A 21,642-nucleotide genomic window follows, 5' to 3' on the forward strand; every position below is an offset into this window, starting at 1 on the left:
CCATACATTGTTGTTTCCTGCACTCCTACATGGAAATAAAAAGACGACGACAGGACACAGTCATCCTCCAACACACACCACCAAGTCCTATGAGATGTGACTGTGCAGGAGCTCCTCCAGCTTCATTCCGGTCTTCTCCCCAGATGCTCCAGATGTTGCGAGACGCGCCTTCAAGCAGCAAGTGTCCACTTGGTCGCAGCATTTTACCCCAAAAAAATCTGAAATCGACTTTTCGATTTACTGAATCGCAAAGGTCGGCACAAAATGATATTCGCACAGCTCAGTTTCCCACCTAGGGTCAAAAACGGGGATCTCAAACACGAGAAACATTTAGAACATCAGCTTCATGGTCCCTGGAGAGACCCCTCTTACTGTAATTCAAGTTCAACGTGTGGTTTCCAGTGACGAACGCTTTGGAGAAAAGCGCATCAGGACATGTTTCCCAAACAGCAATATCATAAATTATAAATGACATACAAACATTTCTTTAAATAGAGAAGCATATTAAACTGCATCAGCTCAAAGAGACCCAAAGAGCAATTTGTTAGAAATTTCAGCAAAGGAAAAAACACATTACATTGTTGAATATTTGAGCTGTTTTTTTTTTTTTTTTAAAAAAAATAAGAAAAAAAGAAAAAAAAAGAAAAAAAAAAGCACAAACTGTATTTTCTATGAGATGTATGTCGCGTTGCAGAAAAGCATCTACTAAATGAATACAAGTAAATGTAAATAAAGCTCAGATCTTATATGTGAACGAGCCAAAATGGTCACTTGCACATAAATATATAACAACATGACGCATGAGCAGGCACATGAGTTTGAGAGACACAGCTGTCTACTTCAGGAACAAATCACTGCAAAAGGAAATTCGAAAGATGCCACATGTGCAAGTTTATCACCATTGGAAGAAGAATGACAAATAAACCAGAGATAATGATGAACCCATTTTCGGTCCTCTTCTAGATTCATTTCTGTGCAAACATGTTTCTGCATAATTATACAGCAAGAAAGTCTGCATTACAATTAAATGCTTATTTCTAAGAAAAACAAAACACACACACTTAGAAAAATTCAAGTACTTGATCATTGTTTGGTGCCGCTATTTGATCCTTCCTGTATAATTTATATCAGAAAAAAAAAATCCTCCAAAAATAGGTAAATATGAATTTAGAAAAAAAATGAGCAACCTACTTTCAGGAACTCTATTAAACAGCTTATTCTACACCATACTTTATACAGTATGCCATACATGACGATCTGTTGTTAAACACTGCTCTATTAGTGTGCGTTACACATTGTTGACAGCTGAAATCAAAGTTTTGACTCTTCCATGATTACCGAGTTGCACTATTTGCTTTCTGCTAAACCAGACGCTGCAGTGCAGCAGCAGCTACCTTTGTCACAGCAAATATAAGCTAACAGAAGTGAATGAGAAGCAATCATCTATGTATAAGATCTAAGATTCTAAGACCAGAAAAAAAGAAAAATGAATTTCCTATCTGTGTGTGTTTTAAAGATGCTTGTAAAGGTCTCCTACTTAGAGAGGACAGGGGAACCATTTATTCTACTTAGGGGAAGCTGGTTGCGTAGTGATGAGAGCTACTGTCTTTGGACCCAGAGGTCATTGTCAGCAATTGCTGGTCCCAAGTGGGGTCGCAGAGAGCCGGAGCCTTAGCCGGCAACACAGGGCGAAAGACCAAGGGGGGAGGGGACACACCCAGGACAAGACGCCAGTTCATTGCAAGGTACCCCAAGGAGGGCTCAAACCCCGGACCCGCGACATTGCGGGAACTGGCCAAACGCACTGTGCCACCATGCCCCCCCTGACTCAGAGGTCACTGGTTCAAATCCCACCTTCAGCTCTAATACCCTTTTACTTACCCTAAATTGCTAATATAATATGACCTACCTGTATAGATGGGTAAATAATTACAAGTTGCTTTGGAGAGAAGTATCAGGTAAATGTGCTTAACATCTGCACTGCTAGCTTTCAGTGCATTTACAGTTTGTGTCTCCCCCTTGTGGTCACTTCTTAAACAGCATTTAACATTAATTCATAATTATGGTTCTGCTCAATGAGAAACTCAAGTACAGTACAGCAGCTCCACAACTCACTATGGGCCAAGATGCATTCTTTCCAGTTCATTATTTTAAAATTAAACTTTCTTCTATTTAAAGTAGATATTGTGTTTGTAGTGGAGTGAACGCAAACCATTCACCCAGAGAGACAATAGATGGGAAGTAAAGTACGCCCGAATAGCACAGGGGTTGCCCTCATTCAACTCACCTCCACAGCGTTTACAGCCAGTTTCTGGCATTGATGAGATTAAGTTGAGAATTTGACAGAAATTGCACATTTAGGGGACGAATAAGTCAACAACTGGAACTGAACAGGAGTTTGAGGAGAAAACATTTGAGTAATTTTGAATTCTAATTTCAATATAGCTCAAAGACTTAAAAATGTCAGTTTTTTTTTTTTTTTTTCTTAAAAAAACAGCCTTACCAAAGATTTTACAGAATGCAATAAGCAGAAATTTATCTATGTTTGGATTTGCAAACAAAACAAGTTGCCGAAAGACTTCAGGGCTCAAGTGTGCTTGTCGAGTGAGGTGTCAGTCTATTGAGAAATACGTGTGCAACAAAGATTTCAAACAAAAATGCAACATGAATGTGCAGTTTGTGATTTAGTAGTAAATTTGTCACAGAACATCATTCTCAATAAATATAATAAATAATCAATCAAATGTCACTGACGCTTTGGACAAAAACAAACAATTCAAAGAAAGCGAACATTTTCAGCAGTGTTGTTCAAGTGACACAAAAATACTTCCATGGTACAGAATGTAAAGCAAGAGCCCCTGACAAACTATTCTTCTGCCTGACTGTCTCACGCTGTTAAAGGAAGGAGGTGTCCATCATGCCCTGCATAGCCACACCATCAGCAGGTTTTCATAACGGCCCCACGCTCAATAATTTAGCCATCACTGAATGGAGAATCAGAGATTTGGAGAATGATGAGAGATGAGAGAATGGAGATTTCATTGATTGGAGCAAAGCGATTTTCGCCACGAAAAGCCGAGCGAAACAATGACCGACTAATTGACCGAGGGCCGAGACTCAACGAAAACCCACAGATCCGGCAGCGACTGCAAGGTGTGAATGGGCAGCCCTGTATTAATCCAGCTGGCCTTTCAAATTATTTTCGCATCTTAAAAAAAAAAAAAAAAAAAGCAGTTTGGTGCGGGTCCGATGGAGCAATCAAAAGGCAAGAACAAAATGCAGACTGCGTTCCACTCGAAGAGTAGGCCTATCGCTCTCCTCGGAGTAGAAGCAACACATACCAGCACACGAAAAGGAAAACACGGTCCTGCATATTTCACTAGCGTTTCACTACATTATCACTTGGACATTTTAACAAATCTGATGTGTTTCCGGAGCAGTGGGGAAAGTATTCCATGGGGGGGGCTCATTCACACCTGGCAGAAGGAAAAACTAGAACAACTGCCCTGGGCACACGAAACAAAACACTCCAAACAAACCAACGACACAAGAGAACCACTAACATTAACAAACATCCAAGAGCGAAGCGCGAACAGCGGAGATCTCGAGATCGCAGCCGTACGCAAAAACACACAAAACTTGTCATTATTTGGTCTTCAGGGATCAGAAAGAGTCCTCAAAATAAAGAAGATGATACAAAGAAAAGGTTAAAAATCACACTTAAAAACAAAGCCTTTTAGGTGGTGATTCACTGCAACTAGTGACTCTGGCACCCACTATGTGTTTGGTTTGGACTCTAAGAAGGCTGCTGTCTCAAACAAAGAGAGGTCCTAAAACGACATCTCTGCAGGAACACCTGCACACCTGACTGTGGAAAGCACCGAGACACTGTACAAGGTCATGAGAACTTCCGCGTCAATCCGCTACTCCGGCCAGCCTGCTTCGTCGTCATCCGTAAATACACAAAGCAGAAGGACGTCGGGGCAATTCCGGGGACACTCCTTGGGGGTGGGGAGAGAAAAGACACAATCTGGCTCACTCGTCTGCCCAAGACTGCTGGGATTCGCCTTGGATCTGCGCTTTTAGTACATTCCCGTTTCTAGTATAGGGAGGGTGATTTCGGGGGTAATGCACTTGACCGAGGCCAACACAACAAGGCCAGCACTTGCCGATCTCCCCTCACAGGGTTGGCCTACGGTGTGGGTGTAGAGAGGAGCGAAAGGACAGAGCCTGGCACATCACGGCACACCAGTTCTATTGCATATAGGAACATCTGTTTGTCTGTAATTGGGCTTTAGTGTAGGTTGGGGGGGGGGGAGGTCCGAACGCAGGTCCGGCCCGTCTAGTCCACCCAGCATACTGTGATAGACAGGGACTGGGAGAGCGCCGGTGGGCCTCCACTCGGACCCGGGCCTAGGCCCGCGTCTAACCCAGTTGGATCTGGCCTGAGTACATGGTAAGCAGCAGCATGATGGTGAAGCCCGTCAGCAGCCCTGCATTCTGGATGGCGAAGGTCACAAGGGATCTACTGCCCCCGCCCTCCTCTTCCTCACGGCTGACCTCGTTCATCTCCGGGAACTGGAAGACAAACACAGAGCATCAGCATGTGAGAGGCAAAGTCTGTCTCTCACACACACACACACACACACACACACACACACACACACACACACACACACACACACACACACCAAAGTATGTGTAAGTACATGACTGATTTTTGTCACTCATTTCATATTTTAGTCTTTTTTGTTAACCCAGACCTAGAGATACTGACCCTTCTGTTCCTAAGAGTGGGAGAGAACCTAAAAGGATGGCAATGTGCTCCGTGAGCTGTCACGCTGTGGAGCAGCACAATGGCAGCAGGTGGTGAGGAAGGAGTGCAAATTTCCTCACAGTGCATCTCACCCAGGGAACCTCAAGGGGGCGCTCTTAGCAAAAACCACCAGAGTTGCGGCAGTCAGTCGGCGCAAAGCAACCCGATCCAAGACATCCGGCACGGCCAGCTTGTATGTATATTAGCTCATGTCGAACGTTTCATCACTTGTCAACTGTTTATATTACTTCACCACAGGCTTGATGACAAAGGTCAAAAGTGACTGTCCCTGGACGCCAGCGGTCACAGTTGACCCGAGGCCAAAGTTACCGCAACCTAACCAAAGTCAAAGCGACCACCCCGGTGACCTGGCCCGCCCCTCACCATGTCAGCCAGAGCGATGTAGAGGAACATTCCTCCTGCCAGCGCAAAGATCCAGTTGGCGGAGAAGTGGCTGCCGGCCAGGATGCCGAAGCCCATTCCCAGGTAACAGCAGCAGGCTGACAGGAAGTTAAAGAAGAGCGCTTGCTGGATGCTCATACCCGCGTTGAGCAGGATCACAAAGTCACCTGCGTACACACAGGAGAGTGCGAATCCGTTCACATTACACATTAATAATATGTAAAATATCCTAAAATTATTACGTATTACTACTATTATTAAGAACATGAATATATTCCTCTGCTGTCCATCCATCCATCAGTAATCTCCTGTCCAATGTCAGGGTGAATATAAAAATGTGATTTTGCAAAAGTACACTTCTCCCAATCTGGACAGGTACAGGTACATTTTATTTGCAATTCAGAAAGAGTCAAGTAAGAATTTCGCCATTGCGGAACCTGACCCTGAAACCGTCTGACCTTCTCCAGCTCATTAGCCAAAGCGGTGACTGGTGACCGATGTCCAGACTCTCACACTGCACCCACACGATGCCGAGGGCTACAAACGAGGTGCTCCCGCAGTCGGTGCTTACCCAGCTCGTGGGGAAACTCCTCGCAGAGGATGGCTATGGAGGTGCTGATGCCCTGGAAGACAGATACGGTGAAGGAGGCCCCGATGGCCAGGCCGTCTATGAAGTTGTGCAGCCCATCGCTCAAGGTGATCATCCAGGCCAGCGTGCCGATGTCCGAGTAGGCCGTGCCTTTGAGCCAGTAGCAGCCCCCGCCGCTGCCAGAAGTCTGGGATTCCTGCGGGGGCCATATGGGTGCAGTCAAACTGAAGGCAAGTGATGCTTGAGCAAAGCACCCAATTTTGACGTTACCACAGAAGACAACCAGTACGACTACAGCTCTTTGGTGTCCCGCACATGGGAGGATCATCGCTGCGGTGTTCATACCCACAGAAGAGATCCCATTAGCTATGACTGACCTGGAGCGCAGGAACATTGAACACCCGATCATCCTCATCTGCCCCCTGCAGTTGCCCATCCCCCGCAAGAGGAGGCGTTTTCGCTTCGCCATTCTGCAGCTTCTCCGTGACACCGTCCTCCACGTCAGCCTTGGAGGCGTAGCACTCGGCCGGGAAGTGGCTGTGCCCGTGACCTTGGGCCTTCTGAAAGGGGAAGAAGAGGATGTCACAGCTCTATGAAGTCCACTATACCATCCCTCCCCACCCCCCAAGTGTTATGTGCGATTGCCAAAGTTTGTCCACTTTGTCCAGTAGCACCGTTAACGCTTAGCAAATGAGTAGCTGCATAAAGATTTAACTGGAAATACAAAAGTGAGTGTGAAGCACTGTGCTACGTGCATTTAAGGAGCAGATCCAAACAGAACTGCTTCAAGAAGAGATGCGATCCTTCTTGAATGTTAAAAGGGATTCAGCCGTTCTGAGGGGGAGAGGGAGCTCACCCCACCACATTGGAGCCAAAACAGACTCTACTAGCTTCCAACTTTGGGATTTGTGGGCATGGGACCACCACGCAGCACTTTCGCTAAACCTTTACTCTGTCGTGCTTCTGAAACATCAGGTGTGCCAAGTCACTCCCTGAATCGTTTCTTCAGTGAAGAAACTTAACGCTGGCATGAAAGCGGAGTACAACACCGTGCCCGAGCGCTACCATCAGCCACTCCCTGTGAACCACTGAGTTCGGCAGGCCTCGCGTTCGGCCGGGACTTTTCCTTTATCAGCTCAGAGCCCAACATGTAACTCATCGAGATTCTCCGCCAAAGATGACGTTCAACAGGTTTTTTTGCTCTAGTCTCTGACTGGGTGCAGTTTGTCACTCCTGGCGATGAAAGGTTCATCAACCACAAAAAAAAAAAAAAAAAGGCACCCGACGGAGAAAGAAAGGCCTCCTGTGGGGTTCATTTGGCTGTTCCTTTCAGGCCGTAAGCGATCCTTGGAACAAGCTACGCTACCATAGTGTTGTGACGCACCGTTTCTGGCGAACACTCCCTTTCCCAGCTCAGATGTGTACGTCGAAGAAACGTGCCGCCTGCTCTCATATTCAGATGCCCCGTGGTTCATTACGACAGCACAGTGATCCGGTTCCCTAACAGCTCCACCCAAGAAACTGGCGCCAATCCAGTGCCAATCCAGCGCCAGCTGAATATCTGCTCGCTCCACATTCTCGAGGGCTACACCTCACACTCTATACATAATTAATACGCTCCATAACAGCTACCGGTAGCCCGCAGAACAAGAAAAACGAGGCCTGGAATCTTCCAGAATGCAGGCCTCTTACATTTCTGTTCAGATACTTCTGTTCCACTCTTTCTACGTATCAACAAACATTTACACGGTCAGCTGGTAGCGTAGTGGTTCGAGCTACTGCCACTAGACCCAAAAGTTACAGGTTCGATCTCCAGCTGTAGTACCCTTGAGTAAGGTACTTACCCTGAATTGTTCCAGTAAAATAACCCAGCTGTATAAATGGGTAAATACTTGTAAACAAGATTAACACTAAGTTGCTTTGGAGAACAGTGTCAGCTACATGAATACATGTAAATGTACCGTGTTTCCCAAGCCCCGAGTAGCAGGACTGTTTACAGGTGGGACGTACTCACCCCATCTTTCCGTTTCAGCACCATCTTTAACACCTTCTCCGTGAAGAAGAAGAGATAGAAGCCCCCGAACACGACCGCCGACTTGGAGATGTAGTAATTTTCCATGGGGTCGAAGCCAAAAGCCTACGCATGGAAAAGTACAGCGTTATGACACTTCCCCAAAGCATGTGTTCAATTTGTGAACACTCTCAGACAGCATTACCCTTCAAACAGAAGTACCATCACAGCTACACATCTTGAAACATATTCAGTGATCACCCAACAGCATATGCCTCGAGATATAGTCATAACAGGAGAAAATCTATTTTGTGAATGAGAAACATGTTACTGTTAGTTTTTGGGGATGTAGGGCCTTTTAATCTGTGATATAAATTATGCTACACCTTTGTCTTTTGTGCTGCAAAACATGGTTTTACTCCAGTCCCATGTTGGGAAGAAGAAAGACACTGTGGGTCAACTGCAGTGTACATCCATTTCAGCGAGGTGAAGAAAGATTTGGACTTCTTAAAATTCTTCTCTTATTTATAATAGGAATAAGACGCCAAAAATAATCCAGAAATATACAAACACGAGAACTATTATTACTCATTTAGTTGACACTTTTCTCCAAAGTGTCACTGACAATTATTCACCCATTTACAGCGCTGGGTAACTTAAGTGGAGTAATTTAGGGTAAGCACCTTGCTCAAGGGTACTGCAGTTGCAGGTAGGATTCAAACCTGCAACCTTCGCATCCAAAGGCAGTAGCTCTGACCACTACACCACCAGCTACCCACATTAATTATTATAATAATAATAAATTTACATTTATTTAGCAGACACTTTTCTCCAAAGTGACTTCCAATGAACTCATAATAATAATAATAATATTATTATTATTATTATTATTAACAACAACAACAACAACAACAACAACAACAACAACAACAACAACAACAACAAGGTGCAGAATCTGAAACACAGTATAAACTACAGCTATTTGTTCAGCAGGGTGTGTATATAAGATATGCTGGGAGCCACAGACCACACAACTGCGTCCAGCTCACAGAGGTGGCCAGATGGATACTAGATGGCGCACAAATCACTTTCTGCCTGCGAACCGTAATATAAATGTGTCTTACCGACTACTAATATGTTGTTTTTACTATCCCGCAACTCTTTTCTTAATAAACTGAGCAGAGCAAAAGCGCTGTCTTTCTGAGCGCCTGCTTATCACGAACGCGCCGGGTTCGAAAAAAAAAAGGGCTATGCGACGAAGTAGGGGAAACGCCCCACGGAGCCGCGCAAAGACACAGTGACGAAGCCAAAGGTGTCACGGCGATCCGGTGCTGAATGTACACTGAAATGGACCCCGTGTCAATCGCTTGGGTGAAAAGAGATACTGCCGCATTACAATGACTGAACTTTGTGACTGCAGAACACAGATAAGGGTTTATAATGTTAGTCATGTACAAAGAAACACATCAACATTTACACTTCACGCTAGCATTTCCCAGCCCTTCTCCTGAGAGACCCAGAACGAGCCACGGTGTAAAGTTCCCGAGTCCAACGTTTGGCGCTGCAGTGACCTCCAGGGACACTCGAGCGCAGCCTGACAACAGCGACAATTTTTTGGGTCCAGCGGGCTCGACTGACAGCGGGTCCCTCAGGTTCGGGGTTCGAGGAATGCTGCCCATGAACCACACGCTACCTCTGGGATGAGCTGAAACAGGGCGTTGGAGTAGAGCGTGCCAATGGCCAGGGCTATGAAGTAGAGGAGCAGCCGCTTGTAAAAGGTTTTCCTCATGAAGGGCACCACGCTGGCACCCACCAGGGAGCACAGGGAGATGACCGTGACGCACAGGAACCCATAACCCCACACTGACCGTGATGGTCAAGAGTGAAAATGAGAGCCACAAGAAGAGAAGAAAGGGGAGGGGGGGTGGAGGGAGAGAAAACAAAATGATCTGGTTTTTTTTTTCCAAGAAAAATTATTCCACATGCATCCATCAGCATGCAGCTTTTCTTTAAGAAGAAAATAACTGCATGGTCATACCCCCAGATTACAGTCAAAGAGATCAATAAGATTAAAAATTCCATCCTTTCTTGGGACACACTTCCTGAAAAGGAGACCAGGGTTTCCCCCAGAACACTTTGCTCTGCTGGTAATTAACAGCTGAATATGTCCATTTAAGCTCAGTATGAATTGCTCAAGTGTTTTGCTCTGATGAGTGACCACCAGCCCAGCAAAGCCCTGGAGTAAACCCTGGGAACAGTGTACAGCAGAGTACGGTAAACCTGATACAATGCTACAGCAGTCAGTGGCAGGAATAATGGAGGTGAGAGGAACTAGTCGTCACGAAGTTCAGTGATTCCCTTCAGACTGCTGCACGGACTGATGAGAACAAGAACAATTACTGTGATTCGGTGCGGGGTGGGGGGGGGGGGGAGCACTGCCTTGTCATGCCATCGGTACACTCTGATTTGGGAATTACTGGTGCGCTCGGCTTCAGGCCACGTAAGAACAATGGAGGCCAGGCCACAGTGACAAGTGAGCGGTCAAGCAGTCATCAGGAGAGAGAAACGATTTCCTCCCCGCCAGCCAGGGCCTGGAGCGACGTCGGTCCGGTGAGCGAATACAGAACAGCTCAGCAGCTGGCCAGTTCCTGCAAGATGATCCCTGATCAATAGGTCCATCCACAAAGCACCCACACAGGTGTGTGCCTACACCTCCCCGCCATGTGCAGCGCACCCGCATGACCCACACGGAGGTCACGAGAACCTCTCGCTACACTTCTCCTGCCTCGATCAGATTTGGGTTAGTTAGTGTGTTGTAAAACCCCATTTTAATTTAATTTGCTTAATCTATTTTCCCTTCGTATGGAAGGAGCTTTCGAGAATTAAGCTCCCTTTTCGGTTCATCTGCGATTCCATTTTTTTTTTTTTTTTCTTTAAACCCAATTTCATTTTCAATAGGAAGGACAAGGGTTTAAAGATTAAGTAAAGGTAAAATTCCTCCATAACTTGCATTCAGTGGAGTGAGAATAATAGCGATAATAAGCTGCACTTTGCGGTGTGTGCTTAACTTCAGCCGACGTGGTTCCCACACCGAGCGGCGCTTGGGGGCAGGGGAGGTGCACACAGAAGCCTGGAGTGCTGTGTGAGCAGGACTGGGACATGAATCAACCAAAAAAAATTTAAAAAAAAAAAAAAAAAAACACCCACTGGAGAACAATTCCACAAACACCAACCAGGGATCTGTGGCCATGCTTTGGAATTTCAGAGACTCCAACAAATCAAATCAAATCAAATAAATGATGGGTAGAAAGGAAAGTCAAAAAGTGAGAGGTCTTGGACTCAGATCTGTCTCTGGTAAGAGGCTTGCTGGGTTTTGGGGGGAGTGGGGAGCGGTTTGCAGAGGGGTGTACTGCACCTCGGGGATGAGCTGGAAGACAGCAGTGGAGAAGAGGGTCCCGATGGAGAGGGCGATGAAATAGACCAGCACCCTTTGCATGAAGCGCGTCTTCATACAGGGCACCACAAAGACCCCCGTGAGGGAGAAGGCGCTCACCAATGTCACACTCAGAACAGAGAAACCCCACACTGTGGGACAGAGAGTGACAGGAGCTGCCGTTAACACCACTCCTCTGAAGCGGCAGACCCTTCGGAAGAGCAATTCTCGCACACATACTGCACGCGCCTCGCATGCAGCACTTGCAAAGACAACGGGCCATGTTTACACCGTAAATGGCGTCTTTAAAACAAAAAAGAAAAATCCTTGTAAAAAAGGATGGATGGGTGAAACTGGATGTCCAAGTCACCAGGTGGCTCTCGGTCCAGCATCACCTCTCGCCCCCCCAACCTGGAAGAGGAGCACCTGCAGATCTGCGACACACAGCACAACAAAGCTTCCCATGTGGCACAAGTACAATGTGGAACAGGAGAGCAGAGCCAATGGCACCTTCCCAGGGTCCCCCGACATTGAACTGCTGTGATGGAAAAGGTAAAGCTGTCATGGCAACACTGTAACCTTGGGAACAACAGAGAGGTCCAGATGCGCATGAAAAGCACCATGATATGAAATAGCAGTCACACCCCACTTTGGTGTATCTTTGTAGGAAGGGGAGAAAAGAAAAAACAGAAACAGTAATAAAACCAATCTGAGTATGAGGGAAAGAAAAAGCTAAAGAAAATGTTCCCCAAGAAAAGAAACATGTTGATTCCTGGGTAGTTCAGACTGCATCCCGTCAACAGCTGCAATCCCAACCCGACTGGGCGAGTCGGTGACCTTCCTCCCATTGAGTGATGGCCAGAGGGCAAGCAGTATCAACTGTGGGAAAGCTGTTAGCAGAGGATGATGGGTAAGTGTACATCTGTCATGGCCCCTTTCAAAGCCACTGCAATAGCAAAAGTGGGAAACTAAGAGCAAGGCAGCAAGAGAAATCACAGCCACACGTAGTATCTAAAACACTAGGGATCAATTATATGAGCAGTACACACACACCTCACTAGTGCACAAAAACAGGGTTTAAAAAAAAAAAAAAAAAAAAAACAGAAAAAGATTGCTGTGTTGAGAGATGAACCTTAACTGCCTCTGCTTACTATGCTCTATTTACACCACAAATATACTGAAATTTACATTTACTCATTCAGCAGACACTTGTCTGCCAAGTGATTTACAATGAATACTATGAGTATATGGAAAAGGATGGTTTAAATAAATTAATTCTGCTAGAATTGATGCACGCTGAATGAACACTGGTTCATATGGTGGAACGTAACTAACCGTGCTTTAGAATCACGTGTCTGAATCTAAGTGTCTCTTTCTGCTAATGTGATGCGCATGTATTTTCTATGACATTTACGTTGCTTTGGAGAAAAGTGTCTGCTAAATGAATACATGGAAATGAACATGTAAATCAAAGCCATTGAAAAGTATACACTCAGTGTGGGTCAGGCAGTCCTACAGAGGGACCGGAAATCCTCACCCTCAGCGGTGGAAGGCTTGCCCTCCGTCGGCACGTCTCGGTCAGGCTCCGCCTTGGACCCCTCCCCACAAGTTCCAGGGCTCAGCTGCTGCAGGACGGTGGGGCAGAACTCTTGCAGCCCGTGTCCGTCGAGCCGCGACTGCTCGCTCAGGCCATGAGCCGCCAGCAGCGTGTCCCAGGGCAAGCACTGCGGATGACGGACCCGAGATTTGAAGGGCGCGATGAGTCAGGCGGACTTGCCTTCATCCCGAGAGGCCCCGAAGGGCCCCCATCCACAATTACTGCACACCTGGGCATGCACGGGGACCCAGCACAGTACGGCCCTCAAACAATGAAACATCAATGTACAAACACAAGTCACCCAGCCTGTTTGCCCAGGAGTCATTCATGGTCTTATCTGTTTCAGTACAGTGAAGGAGCACGCCCTCAACGACAGCAAAACCTGGAGCTCCTGCAAATTTCATTGTCCGCAAAGGTTCTGTAGAAGAGATTTATTTTTAAAAAAAAAAAACCTTAAAGTGAAAATGCAAGTGTAACGGTATAATATGAAATTAATTTGTACTGGCGGCACAATGGATAGCACTGGAGCCTCACAGCTCCTGGGCGTGGGTTCGGATGTGTGTTCACTGAGCTTGTGTGTTCTCCCATCTTTACGTGGGCCTCCTCCAGGTTCCCAGACACAGACAGGTACGAAAATAAGTTACTCGATATACTGGAACATCTCGTACATAAGCCGCCTTGGACGAAGGTGCCAGGTCAGTATGGATTAATATTAACTGGCAACACGGCACAGTTTACGATGTGATGCCACCGTCATCCAGAACTCCATGAAGCTCTGACAAGATCCGCAAGCAGCAAAACGGAAGCGTCAACATTTGAACGAACATGTAAGAGCTATAATACGTCGCCAGCATGCGACTTACTGACACCACCGAGACACCTGCAAATGGATTGAAAGTGAGCATACTACATCACAGTCATCACTTACTATCAGCTCTTTCTCAGTTACTCGATGCAAGCAGTGGCAGGAGGGCGGCGTAACGCAAAGCGAACTTACTCTCGAGACATTGGCGCCGGGAGCTCGTCCAGCGGAGCTGTTGTCCCCCTGACCTATGCTGAAGCGGGACAGGAACGGACGGAGCTGTGCCACAAGAACGGTGCTGTTGTCTCCATAGTGGCTCATCAAGTCCTGGAGGAACTGTTTGGGAGAGGGCTCTCCGGCACCCCCCGCTGGCCTCAGGAAGCACAGCAGCAGGGCTAAAGTCGCTGTCAGCTGGACGCTGCCATGGCCAGACCTCTGGATCATGACTCTTCTGGTGGGTGGGGTGGCAGGAGAGTGGACGTAGACTGTGGAAAGCATCAGGGACAGGACACAACATTTGCATCAACCTTGGTGAGCGGGGGCAGCTAGGGGCCCTCAATCGCTGCCAGACACATCAAGGCCTAACGGCACGTGTCTGCTACAAAACACTTATCTACTGCAACAGACAAAACAGACCAGTAAAGTGTGTCCATTGCGTAAATGGGGGGGAAAAAAATGGACCCAAGATGAACATTCGAGGATGTCTCTAAAGGTCAAGGATCACTGCACTCACCTCTCCCAGCTTCAGGCAGATCTTCAGCCCTTTCACCTGAGCTCAGCGCTCTAGAGACTGAAGAGGCAATGGAAGAGTCCTCAGAGCCCAGCTGCCTGTGTAGAAGAGCAGAGGATTCCAGAGCCATGAGGCAGCAGAGAGAAAACAAAGTGTTCTAAAAACATCCTGGTCCAGCGCCACCGGGCAGGGCCTTCTGCATCAACAGGAGGCTGCGATGGCCGTGCCATTCTTCATGAGCTCTAACACCATTTTAACCCTTGGGCTGCGCTCAACACAGCTCGCTATTTCTGGCCTTCCTCTCCAACACCGGGTGGCCCGTTGTAACTAATACTTTCTAAAGCAACTGTGTGATGTCACCTAATTTTGCGTTATACCTTTTCATCAACCTCAGTCTTCCTCATTCTCAGAAGTTCAACATGTTCAACAATTTTTTTTTCCTCCAAATCTGTGGTCCATTGACTTCGCTCACGTGCAGTGATACCACTTTCTGGTGGCCAAATCTGAGCAGACACACTACAGATGTACAAAAAGTGAATAAAACATGTAAACTTCAATGAAACTGATGACCATTTACTTCAGGTGTTCAGAAGCCTGCTGTGGAGGATCTCATGAAGCCTTATGGCAATCAGACGAAAGGAGCCGCATTTATGATACATAAAAGTTTTTTGATAACGTTTTATGATACGTAAAAGATGCAGCTGGTAGCGTAGTAGTTAGAGCTGCTGCCTGTGGACCAAAAGGTCAAAGGTTCGAATCTCACCTCTAGCTGTAGTACCCTTGAGCAAGGTACTTACCCTAAATTGCTCCAGTAAAATTACACAGGTGTATAAACAGGTCAATAACTGTAAGTAGCTTAACGCTTTGGAGAAAAGCTAAATGAATAAATGTAACGCAAAAGTGGTCAAAGCCAAGTTTGACAGGAACACGACTGGAGGGTTAAATTTCCTGTCAATCTGCACCCATCCAGTGCCCACATCATGACTCCAGTGTTTGTTAACCTCACGCGGAGTCCTGCGGCCAGCAAGCGCAAACCCCCACAGCAAGGCTGCAGTCCTGGTGTGAACTGATGCACGCCTCCCACCAACCTTTTGCGAGACAATGGTCCGCAAGCTCTGAAGCTGGCAAAATGTTTGAGGAGAGAAGGAGAAAGAGCTGGACAGGGAAACACAGAACCATCACCAGGAAACATAACTCTTAACTGTACCCTGACACATGAAATTTCCCGTAAACATGTGTATCTACAGGGCTGCAAGTCCAACAGAAGGGTCTGTGCTCTGTCTGCACCCATTTATGGAGCTCCGATAAGACTGTTGAGTCGCGTCTGAATAAGGCCAGAGCCCTTGCCACCGGGCTCAAGCACTCTGCTGCGCTACTGTGCTCCTGAAATGGCTGAAATTATGGAGGAGGGTGAAACTCCAGCACACGAGAGGCCAAAAAGAAAGTACGTTAAATAGACATCAGCGAACCCGCTCACAGACGCTGAACCGCAGAGCTAGGCAGCGGGTTCCAGGAGGACCCTGAAGGCTACATCGCACAGACAGACCTGTATCCTGCCTTCTCCTCCTGATCTTCTTCTGAGCACTTAGGTGAGAACAAATGATGAACACTTACCTTATCCAACGCCTCACATCACAGCAGTTCCCAGACAACTTCCAGAAAGCGGAGGTCATTTACACCGTTTCTTACGGCGATGGGCACACGGATCACGATGCCACGGGTTCCAAAGCGCGCCACACAGATTCAAGACTTTTTATGGAGCTGTTAAAAGAATCAAAGCACCCGCTCGTCGCCGTTATCTTCACTCGCCGCGCTGACGCAGGGTAATGATGGGCTTAAGAGTACAGCGCGAACTGGGACAGTCGGGTACAAAACAGACGCTGCTCAGAAGAGGGTCACCGGGTTCAGTGCAAAATGCACCAGGTCGACTCCACGAGAAAGAAGCATGTACCCTTTCTTAAAACATCTCCAAAGTGTTAGTAGCTAAGCGACACTCGCCTCTGTGAGCCACTCAAAAAAAGGTAATGTACTGTATGATTAGGACAATATTTCTAATGAAAGGTCACAGAGACAGATGCTGCCAGTTACTTAGTTATTTATTCATGTAGCTGACACGTTTCTCCAAATCACATTGCAATGTTAAGCTTCTTACCCATTATTTACTCATTTAGACAGCTGGGTAATTTTTACTGTACCAATCCAGGGTCAAAACCTTGCTCAAGGGCAGTCCTGGGGGAGGGGGGATTCGAACCTGGGTCCTCTGAATGCAAAGCAGCAGCCCTAAACACTCCACTACACTCCAGGTAAAGAGGAGGAAAACAAGGGAAACATATATATATATTTTTTTTTTAAAAAAAAATATATTAATTTTTAAAAAAAAAAAAAAGGAAGAGGGGGTGCGGTGGCGCAGTGGGTTGGACCACAGTCCTGCTCTCCGGTGGGTCTGGGGTTCAAGTCCCGCTTGGGGCGTCCCGTCCTGGGTGTGTCCCCTCCCCCTCTGGCCTTCCGCCCTGTGTCACCGGGTAGGCTCCGGTTCCCCGCGACCTTGTATGGGACAAGCGGTTCCGAAAATGTGTGTGTGTATATATATATATATATATATATATATATATATATATATATATATATATATATATATATATATGGACCTGCAACTATATTTCATTACAGACCATATACAACCCAGAATAAAAATCTGTCTAATTAATTAAAATGAAAGAAAAAAAATGTTGAGCACTAGTAACTGCTACAGAATTATATACACTTTGGTACAAGAAAGACAGCCGTAGGCACAAAGAGTAGAGGCCACCCAGGCAGCCCGCTCTGGTTGCGCAAAGTACACCCCGACACCAGTTTGGGACGTCTGACTGCCAGCGATGCAGAGCCTAAGGACAACAAACGCAGAGCGAGAGACACACATAAGCATGACGTACGACTTCTTTCTCGGCCAAAAATGTTGGTTCTCAGGGAAGCAAGCACGTGGAAATAAGAGCTCACGGGCTCAGCCCCAGACCAGCCAGAGAGCAGGACCTGGCCAAGCCCACTGCGCCCCCCTATATGCTCATTATATTTATCAGAAAACACAAGATGATATTTAAACAAAAAAAGAGCAGTAAAATACATTACTATGAAACTGTCAGCGCATAAATGAATATACCTGAAGAGCACCATCCTCTACAGTCTCCTCACTGTCATCCAAGGAGAACAAGTGTTTGCCACCAACAAAAAGCAGTTTGTGGAAACAGCTCCTGTTCACGAAACCTTTGTCATCATTACAGCGTGTGACTTCAGCACAACATGTTGTCCTGTTCCGTCTTTGTCATAAAAGAGCAGAAACGCATATTTTACAGGTATAATTGAGCTGCATAAACCCCTAATTGTGGTCAGGTTGGGTCAGCGTTTTCTTGTCCTTCTATGTCACTTGGCCACACGTTCTCCATCTTTACTTAAGCCCAAGCCGTCATCATCCAAGATTCATGCGGCATGCTATGAGACATCACACTTGTGCAAAACACACACACACAGGTGGCAAAAAACCAAAACAAACAAAGGCAAAGGTAGCCAGCTCACTAAGCGCCAAAGACCTTCGACACTTGTGAGAAAACTGCTGCAGCAGCACGCCTCTCCCAGCATGCCACATCACCTCCCGAATTCTGGCAGAACACCGAAGAGCTTTATTACACCCGACACAGCTTGATGGTGCTTTCGGTACAGGGTTCAGGGGCCCACCTTACAAGCGAGACTCCAATGAACTTTTCTTTATCGTTCCATCACAAATAAAGTGCACACAAACATAGTAATCGGTGTTATATTACCATGGTCACGTAATATCAACTGAACATACAGTAATACTAACCACTGATTGCGTTATAGTACGTAATATGGTATCACTCATGAGATAGCGCCAATACAACTTCAGTGAAGTCATAACGCAGGTACAAACTATCTTACTGGTTCTAACACTGACAAACTAGTTTTTGTGGATTCATAACGCAACGTGTGGCTTTACGGAAAGTAAACGCTTCCAAAAAAAATAAAAATATCTATCAAGTTAACCAGCATTCCAGCAATGCTTTCCCTCGGGCTTTGTTTTTCAAGATTAGGCTTTCAAGTACATCAAATCACGTTGCATGATACCACACAGCAGGAAGGCCGTCTCGGGAGAAGAGTAAAATTACAGTGAGCGAACGCAGTAAAGAGTAGTTTGCGTCCAGGTACTGAAGCGATTCGATGGTTTTGCAGCTACTGCTATTAAACTGCTGTGCCAGGTATTTATTTAATACGAAAAGAATTAATCGTGTGCTGCAATAGAGGCTCGTTGAGCTTCTCCCTCAGCTTTCCGACAACAAGCACTGGGATCCGGGCTCCCCGAGCCGTGTATGTTAGGAGAACCGTTTGCTTTTTCTTTCCATCAGACATACCAGGCGTTCTCAGTACTCTCCTTGCATTATTAAATGATGATTATGGACTTATTTTCCTGCGTTTTCAGTAATGTATCACTTTGGGGTTTGAGGGTGCAGCGGGTATTTTAGTTGGAAGGTTCCGGCTCAAATTCCACTCCTGCCGCAGTTCCTCCATCAAGGCACTAAGCCCATGGTGGAGGGGGTCCCTGAAGCGAAGGTTCGCTTCGCAAATAAACCAGGCTAACTAAAGAAAAGTTGAAAATAAAGTAAGAACGAGTACACTTACTATCTGTGACATTATTCAGGTACGGCAACAACAAAGCCTCAAATAACTTCGGTGCGGTATTTTCTTGCAAGTTGACCTGAGGAGTCATCATTCATTTTACATTTACATTTATTTATTTAGCAGATGCTTTTCTCCAAAGCGACTTCCGACAAACTCTATGTAGTGTTATCGGCCCACACACCTTATTCGCCAAGGTGACTTACACTGCTAGATACACTATTTACACTCATCCATACATCATACGAGCACCTCATGCCAACTGAAGGTGATGACCACCTGCCATGACGGACAAGATGTACCTTAGTGAACAAGGACATCCAGTCAACACTCAGCTACAATGTTATTATTAGCTCTAAATTGTCTTTAAAGACTTATTCAATGTATATGTAATGAATGTCCAGTGGGGGGGCAGCCACTGGCACTTGGAGCCCCAGAGGTTTTTTTTTCCTCCCTCAACTTTCAGTTGGGAGTTTTTTGTTCTTTTCCTCCGTGGCCAGTAGACATACCTATTTTAATAACTGTATGGATACTGTATTACTCTAGTATATAGTCACAACTGTCTCATTTCTGTCTTGGACCTTCAGCGCTGTAGAAAAATAAACTGAATTGAACTGATCGATGGCCTTTTTTTTTTTTAAGGTCCTTCGATTTCATCTCACTCTGAAGGGGATCAGTCAGTGCCGAGAAAAAAGTGAAGCAAGGATTGCTCACGTGAAGTAAGTAAGAAAGAAAAGCCAGAGGCCAAAATATTTACAACGCTGCTTATTTTTACACCACCTTGGACGAAGGCATCAGCTACAGGGCAACAATGATGGATGGACGGATGGGTACGAAGCGTAAGTGAGGTAAAACTGGGCCAGAACACGGGCTTGTTCCACAGTCGAGGATTTATGCTCAATCCTGGCAACAAGTGCGCGCGCACAGAGCGCGAGCGGGAGCGACACAACCGACCGCAATCGGGCGAAGTGAGACGCGACGCGACGCGCGACTCTGACCTCCTTTAGAGCGCGAGCCTCCGCAGCACCGGCTATTTCTAATACATTCTGCAGAGGTGGTGGTCGTCTCTCTCTCTCTCTCTCTCTCTCACTCTCTCTCACACACACGTCCACAACACACATCTCACTCCTGCAGTCAGCTCTCAACAACAACGTCCTGTTTGCGGTCGTACAAAAAAAAGACTTTCATTATCGTTCCTGGTTTTCGCTCAAGGAATTTCTTAATACAGAAAATCCATTACGACGAATTACAGACATGTTTGGAAAGAAAAAACTAGTAATGCACTTAAAGAATCACGCGTGTGCATCCAAGTCTCTCTCTCTCTGCTAACCTAACGTTACCGTAATGCACACATTGTATTTTCTATACGTCACTTACTTGGCGTCTGCTAAGTGAATACATGAAATGTTACGTCAGGCAATCCACACGAAAATAATGGTTTAGTTTTAGACTAGAGGTAGCCAGGCGCTGCCAAAGCGAAAAACTGACACACACAGTTCAAGCGAAGTGTCCGGAACCCGTGAAGTGGCGCGTGTGCCGGGGGTGAACAAGGACACCTTTACACACATGCCACGGCTCGAGCCACTGACTAGACACAGGGCATCCGCGACCATAGGTTCAGCATGCGCTGCTGGAGCATCACGGCGCCCACGCCGTTTGCGCTTACATCCGTCGTGGCTTCCGCCACATGCGACGCTTTGAGACTCATTCCGGAATCATATGGACTGACGAAGGGAATGTGAAACATAGATTCGAACACCGACGACGGATGGGAAGGCAGCCCACTCTACACAACCAACAACATGATCATGAACATGACACACACATCATCATCGCATCTTCCTTGCTGACCTTCTCTTGCAGGAAACCCTCCAAACCAAAACATCAAATCCGGTATAATAAGTATTTGCTTTCTAAGTAAATTACCACTATCTCCTACTCTCTAGTAGTAGTATGCAAACATAACAGCGGGGTCCGGGAGCTCAAATTGCTCTGACTCATGTCATTGTCATGCTAGCGGGACATAAATCGGAGCAGTTTTGCTTACTGGAAGGCGCTGCTTGTGCCGCGGAGACGGATGTCCTCGTTCAAACTGTCCTCCGATGCTTCGGCCGAGCCGTAAACAGAGGACAATCGCAGGTAAGGCGCTCGTTCAGCTGACACATACCCCGACCTACCAGTACACGCACCATATGGACGTGTAGCACAAAAATACGTCACCCTTTCCCCTTAACGTCACTATGCACACGCCTCCGTGACGCCGTCAGTCCTTATGAACCAATTAGAATTCAGAACGTAAACAACTGCTGTCCAGCATGGTTGGTTTTTGGCTTTGCGGTTCTAAGTTTTCGCGGGGCTAATAATCCCTTCAGTGTTTTGACGTTTTTATGTTCATTTTTTTAAACTTGCAGAATGAAAAAAAAGCATATCTTTTTTCAGATTATACTCATTTATTAAACCGCTTTTCTTTTTTTGAAAAAGCCTAACTTTACCTGTGGCTTCGTGTCCAGTTCCAAGTGTACATGTCGAATGTAGTCTTTAAAACCCGCTTTTCACACACACACACACACACATTT

General features: G+C 46.3%; 1 protein-coding gene across 1 annotated transcript; it reads right to left on the reverse strand.

Moving 5' to 3' along the window:
• Positions 1 to 1,908: 1,908 nt before the first annotated feature.
• Positions 1,909 to 21,287, reverse strand: slc39a14 (solute carrier family 39 member 14). Its single transcript, XM_018744146.2, has 10 exons — positions 21,114 to 21,287; positions 14,384 to 14,478; positions 13,846 to 14,135; positions 12,789 to 12,975; positions 9,512 to 9,681; positions 7,822 to 7,944; positions 6,185 to 6,367; positions 5,790 to 6,003; positions 5,201 to 5,385; positions 1,909 to 4,578 (listed from the first exon to the last, which is right to left on the reverse strand). The coding sequence occupies exons 3-10, from the start codon at positions 14,092 to 14,094 to the stop codon at positions 4,426 to 4,428; spliced, it is 1,464 nt and encodes a 487-aa protein (XP_018599662.1). The 5' UTR covers positions 14,095 to 14,135; positions 14,384 to 14,478; positions 21,114 to 21,287; the 3' UTR covers positions 1,909 to 4,425.
• Positions 21,288 to 21,642: the final 355 nt, after the last annotated feature.

This window comes from Scleropages formosus, chromosome 12 (assembly GCF_900964775.1).
Source record: "Scleropages formosus chromosome 12, fSclFor1.1, whole genome shotgun sequence".
In the NCBI taxonomy this organism is placed as follows: Eukaryota; Metazoa; Chordata; class Actinopteri; order Osteoglossiformes; family Osteoglossidae; genus Scleropages; species Scleropages formosus.